Genomic DNA, 8796 nt, shown 5'->3' on the forward strand with positions numbered 1-8796 from the left:
TCTTCCACTATGCAAATATGTAACAGTGAAATCTCCTCTCTTTCTCACTCTTCTTTAATTAGTTTTTCTTTCATACTAAGTAAGTACTTGTCATCTTGGTGTGAAAATAAAACGGGTTGACAGCTGAGCAGTGGCACAGCGGCTTGTTTTTGTTCCTGTTGTCATTTAGAGAAGAAGTCAGTGTTTACTTTTGCATTTACATGTTTTCTGTCCTTAATTGACAGTCTCTGAACCTATTATTTGTCTATTAAAAGTCTTCTCTTATGTTTAGTACCGTCGTAGCATCTTATACTTATGCATAAATGTACAAATGTATTATGCGTCTTAACAGCTTTTCATTGACTCAAGGACTTTTGAAAAGAAATGGCTGCATCAACAAGACAGATGACAGAAAAGATAGCAGAAACAACTAATCATTTTATTGTCAAAAATCTCAAAACACATACTTTACACTCACACTGAACCAATCTCTATGTAACTGTAAAACCCTAACAGAACACTGAACCTGAGTTTTTCCTCAGTGTTTAAGAAAGCACACAGATTCACCAGACAGGGACCTCTGGGAAAACGGGAAAAAAACATACTTCAGAGGAAATACCAGTAATATTAATAAGGACCTAAAACACGTCATGTAGCTAAAATGCCTCTAAAGTTAGTGACATTTGAAAAAAAAAAAAAGTAACACAAGTTGTAAAAACAAAGTGGTGATTAAATTCAGTGATGGGTGTGGGATTTTTCATCTTTATCAAATTAAATGTTGAGTCTTAATAAAATCAGCTGTTATTGTCTGTTTTGAGTTTGACAGCGATGCTTGGTTTCTGTTGGAATGTCGGTTTACTTCTTCCTGTTTACTATGTTGTTGCAAATCCAGTTCATGCCATCCTGTTGGGAAATAAAACAATCCAATTAATTCCACTGTCATGTCAATACAGTTTGAGGATGTAAAACTGCCAAAACATCAGAATGATCAAGACAAACAGGTTGTTGTCAGACAGAATCAATTGTCGGTGCTATATCTAAAGAACGGGAGCCCAGGGTGGATTTGTTGTATGATTAATTAGGGCCCATCTAATGAAAAATCCATAAATCAAAGTTTGAACTTGGTCTGACCTGAACTCCCTCCCCAGATACAGCTGAGCAGGCCTGGATCTGCCACTCTCGGTCCCGGTACGTGTGCAGGTTGAGTCCTTCTGCGATCTCGCTGGCTGGCGATGCTGTGGCCAGATCCTGCTTATTGGCAAAGATGAGAACTGGAACACCCTTGAGGTTCTCCTCGTCAATCAGCTCGGACAGCTCCTGCACACGGACATTTTAGTTTTCACCCACAACTGTGCCTTTCACATAATCCTGTTACTGTGACTGTCAGCATACGGTGAATACATCCAGAAATAGAAACTTTGCTCACCAATCCCGTCTCCTCAAAACGCTTCTTGTCTGCACTGTCGATAACGTAAATCTACAAGAAGGGAAATCATGTTAAGTCAACACAGTATATCCATAAACAGCATTTTGTCCCAATACAAGTAACTGTAATAATATGCAGCATCTCTTGATTGACAACAAGGAAAGAAAATGTATTAGAACATTTATTTTCTTTATACCTTTGCAAGATTGAACAACATTATAGTCTCTATCAGAATACAGAAGGTCCTGATTTACAGTATATGGTTTCAAGTTCTGATTTTAAGATTATCTAAGAATAATGCTTTAACTTTGTTTTCATGCAACAATATATACATATTTTTATACGCTCTTATACCATTTTGTTGATGGGGATTTATTGATAGATTTGTGTATGGACAGAAAACCTTTGTGAATTCATAAACTCTATATTTTTTTATTCATAAAAGAAGAGGAAGAAGAAAAATGTAAAGAGAAAAACAAATATACTACTACTACTACTACTACTACTACTACTACTACTACTACTACTACTAATAAAAATAATAATAATAATAATCAGCGTGTCCAAGTGTTTTGTCACAGTAGAATTAGGACCAGTTACTCACCAAAAGGTCTGTGTTTTCCAGGTACTTTTTCCAGAAGGGTCTGATCTTTCTCTGTCCTCCGATGTCCCAAACATTGAGTTTCATTCCATGAGAAGCAACGCTCTTTATGTTGAAGCCCTGAAACCAGAGCACAGACCAGCAATCAGCACCTGAAGAGCTTTACAAATTGTTGTGGAGTAATTCATAAGGAGCCTGAACGCAGATGTGTGTAGTTTGTTCATTAATTACCGCTGTGTGCTGTACTCTGCATTGTAACCTCATTAAATCCCAGCAGGAGAGCAACATGCACTTTAGCTGTTTTTAAGGGAAAGGGTTCTCTGAAACCTTTTTTTTTTTTTTTTCATAACCCAGCGTCTTCCAGCTTCAGACGTTGAGGTTGTGTAACTACTTTATCCTGAGAGGAGCAGCTGAGGAGCAAATCTGAGGATAAGACTGGAAGGATCAAGTGCAGAGTGTGTGTTTATGTGTCAAGTCTGATATAGATTTGCAGTGATTATTGCCATCTCATACTGGGGACGTATTCTCTGATTACCGTCTGATGGCCTGTCACAATTGTCCAGGACGTATCAAAGATAGTAATGTAAAACTATTAGATAATCATATCAGAGATTAAATAATCACATCAGAAGAGGGTGATGAAAAGAGATGGCACCACAGAAGAGGTTTTCAGGAAATGTATCCTGAGACAATAAATCATGAAATTCATGTAAGGCAATGATTTATTAGTGAATATTAAACATATAATATATAGTCACAAGGAGTTAAAACACACATCTTTATTTTACTGATTAACAAAAGCACATGAACTTTAAGACCAATTATTTAATTTTACAATATGCTACAAAAGCAAAGGTCATGTGAATCCTATTACTGTGAGCGAGCGCGTGCACTGGCCCAGCTGGTCTCATAAGATTAGATTCAATCCCCCCTGCCTTTTATAATGCTGGGTTACAGCACAATGTAAATGCAAGGTACAAGTCAAAAAAAGCAGCACTTGAACAAGAAATGTGGTGTTTTCTTACAAAACCATTCAGTAATTCAGAAATGACATATAAATGATAAACAGAAGGTAATGATTTAGACCCAATAAAGTGTCTCAGCTGCTCATGCTGTGACCACTTTAATGTTTTACCAGGCAAAAGTGTGTTATTTGCTGCTTATTACAACTAAGTGATTCAGTTCTGGTTGTTGTAAAGGTGTTTGTAAATTGATTTCCTACCTGTGTTGGCGTGATTGTGTTCACATCTTCAGAGGCCAAGCTCTTAAGTAAAGTGGTCTTGCCAGCGTTGTCCAGTCCCAGGAGCACTATCCTGACCTCCTGCTCCGTGGTACCTTTCAGTTTCTCAATGACAGAGAGTAAGCCCTGCATGGAGGGAGGGGGGTGTTCAACAGTCAGAGGAGAAGGCCAGAAAAGGTAGAGATGTCCAAACTGTACCGCCACTAACATTCACAACACCCCTCATTATTTATAGAGTATACTTATCTTGTGTGGAAGTCAGATACTGACAGGTCATTTGTCATTGGAAATTTCAATTTTATAGTATTTCTGTGCAGAATACAAAAGCAAGTGGCTATAGGGCTGATGGAAATGGAATCAGACAAGGCATTTCAGCAATATTACCATGAGAAAACAGCTTTTTCTTTTTCCATAAGGTATGTTACGTTGGCAGAAAAAAAGAAGTGCAGTTTTCAGGTTTCCTTTATGTTTAAGCCTGATGAAAATCCCACTGACCTTTATTATTTCAGGTCAAATCCACTTTCCTAGTCCTGTTAAGCACATAGGTATCCATCTACCTTGCTCCGCCCACCTACAGGTCTCCAGCCTTCCTTCTTTGCATTTATAGCTCCTTTCGGTAACAATTAATCTGTTGCCTCATTTAGAAAAGCACCGGTGCTGATCAGAGCCTCATTCACATAATGATGCACTGTTTAATGTGATTAGTCCGAAGCAAAGTTGCACAACATCAGATAATGTATCAAGATATCATACTTCAAATGAGGTCCTGTAGATTAAAACATACTAGGTCATAGATGCATGACTGTATGTGTGATTACCTAGTATCACACCTACAATAGGACATTAGAGATTCAGTTTATATGAATGAGAAAAGCCATTACTTAACAGTCATGTCCAACACAATTTGGAAAAGCTGCATGAATCAACAGAAATGTAGAAAACCATTTATGACCCACACACAGGGACTTAAGGTCAGGTCTTTCAATTAAACAAATACAAAAGGGTCACATCTGGTTTGGTAAGTCCATTGCTGTAGATCAGGTCACCTACCTTTTGAGCTTCTCCCATGGTGATGTGTTTCCCGTGGCTTGGCTGGAGGGCAGCAGCTACATTCTCCAGTGAAGCTCACACAGGTGTGTTAGCTATCCAGGTCACCCAGGTTAGCTATCCAGAACTGGGAGCAGCCGACTTTGTTTCTTCTTTCTTCTCAGTAAACTCAGGTGGGTTATTCAAGCTATGAGTGCATGTGATAGTAATGTCTACCTGGGTGTCAGTTGCTCCTCAGTGTCACTGAAGTTACCAAGCAGGAAGAGGGGGAGGGTGGATGGGACCAGGATTAGGAGGACAGAATTAGCCCTGGTCATCCATGCAAAGGCCACCCCACCCCACCCAACCTCCTCCCTCCTCTGACTATACCTCCATCTCCACTTTGCAGTGGCTTTACCTGGATTATCCCTTAGCCACCTGTTATAGGAGGAAACTGAATAGGCAGTATTTTCTGATGCACCCACAGAGATATTGCAACCTGAAAAAACAGAAGGGTTCATTTTTGCCATATGATTAAGGTGTAGAATACTACTGAATGAATACAGAAGAAACACAGTGGCAGTGTGCATGTAGCCAAACATGTAAAGGATTAAATTATGCAGCTAAAGCCACGAATTTATTTCTGTGTTCAAAAATCAACTCTTAAATCCCACATCCATCTCTCTCTTATGAATGAGAGGATAGCATTATCATCCCATGTATCCATTTCATGCCTGCCATCATAAAGCCCTTCTGTGTGCAGCGTGCATTCCTGTGAGTTGAGCATTCAGCAGGATTAGTTTTACCACGCCTGCCCTGCGTCTGGATTAAAACATTTGCAGGCTCTTTTCCTCAACTGAACAGGCTTTCTGGTCAGGGGGCGTGGTTATCGTGAGCACTGTGTTACACAATGGATCTACCCCGATGTGGAAATGGTCATACATTAGAATTGAACCTCTGCTGATCACACATAGCCTTGAAGACAGAGCTGGAAGTTTATTTATATTGCTTGATAAACACTACAACAGCAAATTAAGAAAAAAAAATATTAGTGTTATTTGATATTGAATGCAACAGAGGGGTATATTATTCAGGACTCCCTTGGTGCCAATGGGGCTGGACCGGCGTGCCGTGCAGCCTCTGCTCGCTGCCTCTGCCTCCTCATGCTTTTTTCTGCAGACAGAGAGAGGGTGGGGTCATATCTGATCAAGTACACAGACACATTGGCATTGTAATTTATTATAATTCCGTGTATTTCATATGTATAATATCAAATGATGGATGCATTATTAATAAAGGCATAAAGGTAAAAGTGCTTCATGTGAATTCTCTAATTCTATATTAGGCCCCTATTGCAACTTCTAACAGGAACTAACTCTTACCATTGTCTCTTTTAAGCTTGTACTTCATTAAGACCCCCATAATTACCACCAGGGCCAAAGCTGAAACACCACTGATCACCACGATGATTACAGCACCGTCTGGAGAAGAGCACATTGTGGACCACAGACAGAAAATGAAAAAATCACACACAATTTCAGCCGCCTAATGAATAAGTTAAAATGTACAGTCTGCTTCATAAAGAAAGACATGCACTCAATCAAAAAGCCAAGATTTTTTCTTACTGTTTACAGTGACATTGTGTGATGCAGACTCAAAACTGCCACATGAGCTGGTTACGTTGCAGACGTACTGGCCAGAGTGGTGGGTTAACAGTTTTTCAAGAGTCAGTTTGGTGCTGTTTCCCTCAATTTTCCTCCCATCCTTTTTCCATTTGAGTTCCACAGGCTCAGGGAGGTTATGGATGCATGTCAGAGTGATGCTAGCACCCTCATTCACCTTAGATCCAGTGCCGTTGATAGACACCTGAAAGTCTGATGAGCAGAATGAGCTAAAGGGAACACTGATAGAGTTGAGCAATCATACCGCTAACACTTTATAAGATCAGAACATTGTTACAGACTACCTTTTGTGCAGTTGCGTGGAATATCAGCATCTAGGCAGAGTTTCGTAAACACAGAGAAAATCAAACAATACAATGGCAGTTTTACACCCTCCCGCACTTTGCTACTTTGACCAGGAACCAAAACCTGGTTTTCCACGTTGCAGTCCAAAGTGTTACCTATTGAGCTAAATTTCCATTAGCTTAAGTGTGGACCTATTTGCTATCTAATTGTCTTGGTACTTCTCAGGATGTGACATTTACATTTAAGCTTCAGGGTTAATTAAGATTAAAGCATGACTTTCATCACAAAATTTTTTTCAAATGTGTCACACCCCAGTGATAGCCTATTTATCACTAATCCATTCATCTTTTTGTGCTTATGCACCTCAATCACTTCCCTCATGGTGAACAGCTTCGAAGATGACTCCATCATAAACACAGTCTGCTTGTTTTACATAACAAACCGAAACATCACTCAGGCCTTTTCGGAAATTTTGTCGTGAAGTGCATTGTGGAAATGGGAATTCTACGCAGCGGCAATTTTGCTGTCTCTTCATGAGTGCTGAACCCAAATGTGACCTTTACCTCCATCCACCAACTATACTTATTGTTTAAAACAACCCTGGTGGACTATGTAATTTTACATTGTAGCGATCTGGCTCATTTTCTTGCCGAATCTGTGAGGAACCACTTTCGCTTCCCACACTGCACTTCGCATCAAAATTTCCGAAAAGGCCTGAGTGACATTTTGGTATGTTATGTAAACAAGCAGACTGTGTTTATGATGCAGTCAGTTGTTCACCATGAGGGAAGTGATTCAGGTGCGTAAGCACGGAAAGACTAATAGATAAGTGATAATAAGGCTATCACTGGTGTTTGACACATTTGAAAAAAAATTTGTGATGAAAGTCATACACTGCTTTAAAGTGTATATTGTGTTGTGAAATATGATCGTAATGCACAGTATGTTCTGTAAATAAAGCAAGCAGTCCTGCTGAGCAGGAATATGACAGTTTGGAGAAGGTAATCACATATGTATAGCACCTCCCCCCTTTCCATTTTTTCTGGGTCCGCCACTAACATATATCTCATACGTCTTATTACCAAAAATATATTTAAAAAGTACAACATTTTTGTTTATGTATAAAACTATACTGAACATTTCTAAAGCCAACTTCAATCTACTGTCACATGAACACTTTACGAGGGCTGTTCAATAAGTTCATGGCCTCACCCAGAAATACTGGTTGTTATAATACAGGATGTTACATTCTTTCGTGATGGGATAGTGATGCTTGAACATCGATGGACCAAGTGCATTGCTGTAAATGGAGATTATGTTGAAAAATAAAATATAAATTATCAGTCTGTGTTGTTCTGTTCTGGGTGAGGCCATGAACTTATTGAACAGCCCTCATATGTGATCAACTTCAAACTAAAAAACAAAACAAAAACAAAATTAAAGTTCATAAAAAGAAAATACTAACCATTGTAGCACTGACTTGTATTGTGTGAGCAGAGCAAGTCACAAGGATCTATACGGAAATCAAAGATAGATTCAATTATGTATGATATACAGCCTTTAAACATGGTTGAAAAGTCTTAGTTGATATTTTCCTTTTTACCTGGCACAGGTTCTCCATTTGAGGTACATTTTAGACATGTTGAAGGTACACAGCTCAAGCAAACATCAGCTACAAATGAGATAAAATAGAGAGTAGATATGTATTTACAGAGGAAAAAATCTATAACATTAAAATTCAAAGTAGTTTCTTACTTCTGAGGAGGTGACCAAACAAAATATACAGCAGTATGTCTCTCATAACCATCCTCTGGTAGAAAAAAATCAATAAACTGTGTTAGCTGCAAGTTTCAGAATTGATGTGTAAAAGAAAGATAAAACTAAGCAGGGTGAAGGAAAGTATTATTTATTACCTGTGGTGATGCTGCTCACACAGGACTGAATGATGACCTGCACTGCTTTGCCTAGGAGCCCGGACAGAACTGATCATAAACACTGATAGGGATGCAAATAAATTCATCCCTGGAACTTAACCGCACAAACAAGACCGCTGTTTGTGTGTTTGCAAGAGGAAATGTTGGTATCAGCGTTGAGATGATGTCAAATTAAAATGATTCACATCCATCAGATCTTAATAGCATAGATTATGGACACAGAACGATATATGAATTATATTTGTATCTTTATACGTTACACACATTCACATATAAAATGAACAAGGCAGATGTAAAGCCTGTTATCATACACACCACTATCCATCAATGTAACACACATTCATTTAAAATTACATCCTCTATAATATGTAGAAAATGTAATATGTAGTGCTCTACTTTTATTTTGTATCAGTATCGAGTAAAATTGTGTTGAAGGCATTTTTAGTATGTTTCTTAACACAAAGTGTGAAGTCAGTGATAGCAGACGATGTCTTAGTATTGCAGATGTTCACACATTTTGTGTTACCCATCCTGACACATTCACTGGGTTAAAATTATTAACGGGAGAATGTGTTAAAAATGAACTTAATAAATGTACCAAGAGTTGATGCCACACTCATCCT

At 38.6% G+C, this 8796-nt stretch overlaps 2 protein-coding genes across 2 annotated transcripts; both read right to left on the bottom strand.

Moving 5' to 3' along the window:
• Window positions 1-397: 397 nt before the first annotated feature.
• arl3l1 (ADP ribosylation factor like GTPase 3, like 1) lies at window positions 398-4520 on the bottom strand. The gene is made up of 6 exons (XM_030145009.1): window positions 4297-4520; window positions 3229-3372; window positions 2010-2126; window positions 1406-1456; window positions 1111-1296; window positions 398-882 (listed from the first exon to the last, which is right to left on the bottom strand). The coding sequence occupies exons 1-6, from the start codon at window positions 4312-4314 to the stop codon at window positions 835-837; spliced, it is 564 nt and encodes a 187-aa protein (XP_030000869.1). The 5' UTR covers window positions 4315-4520; the 3' UTR covers window positions 398-834.
• Window positions 4447-8212, bottom strand: LOC115426782 (uncharacterized). The gene is made up of 8 exons (XM_030145008.1): window positions 8153-8212; window positions 7995-8049; window positions 7843-7911; window positions 7705-7752; window positions 6239-6268; window positions 5898-6146; window positions 5655-5753; window positions 4447-5445 (listed from the first exon to the last, which is right to left on the bottom strand). Exons 2-8 carry the CDS (start codon window positions 8044-8046, stop codon window positions 5363-5365), a joined length of 630 nt encoding a protein of 209 aa, XP_030000868.1. The 5' UTR covers window positions 8047-8049; window positions 8153-8212; the 3' UTR covers window positions 4447-5362.
• Between the last annotated feature and the right edge of the window lie 584 nt (window positions 8213-8796).

The sequence above is a fragment of the Sphaeramia orbicularis genome, chromosome 10 (assembly GCF_902148855.1).
Source record: "Sphaeramia orbicularis chromosome 10, fSphaOr1.1, whole genome shotgun sequence".
Taxonomy (NCBI): Eukaryota; Metazoa; Chordata; class Actinopteri; order Kurtiformes; family Apogonidae; genus Sphaeramia; species Sphaeramia orbicularis.

Bases quoted from the DNA above. Each gene is read 5' to 3' on its own strand.
- arl3l1 (XM_030145009.1), bottom strand. The intron at 2,127-3,228 runs GTAGGAAATCAA...CTCTGGTTTCAG, and splicing joins ACACAATCACGCCAACACAG to GGCTTCAACATAAAGAGCGT. The intron at 883-1,110 runs GTCAGACCAAGT...ATTTCCCAACAG, and splicing joins TATCTGGGGAGGGAGTTCAG to GATGGCATGAACTGGATTTG.
- LOC115426782 (XM_030145008.1), bottom strand. From the start codon at position 8,046: ATGGTTATGAGAGACATACTGCTGTATATTTTGTTTGGTCACCTCCTC. The intron at 6,269-7,704 runs GTTAGTATTTTC...AACTCTGCCTAG, and splicing joins TACAAGTCAGTGCTACAATG to ATGCTGATATTCCACGCAAC. The intron at 6,147-6,238 runs GTAGTCTGTAAC...TCTGCTCATCAG, and splicing joins TCCACGCAACTGCACAAAAG to ACTTTCAGGTGTCTATCAAC.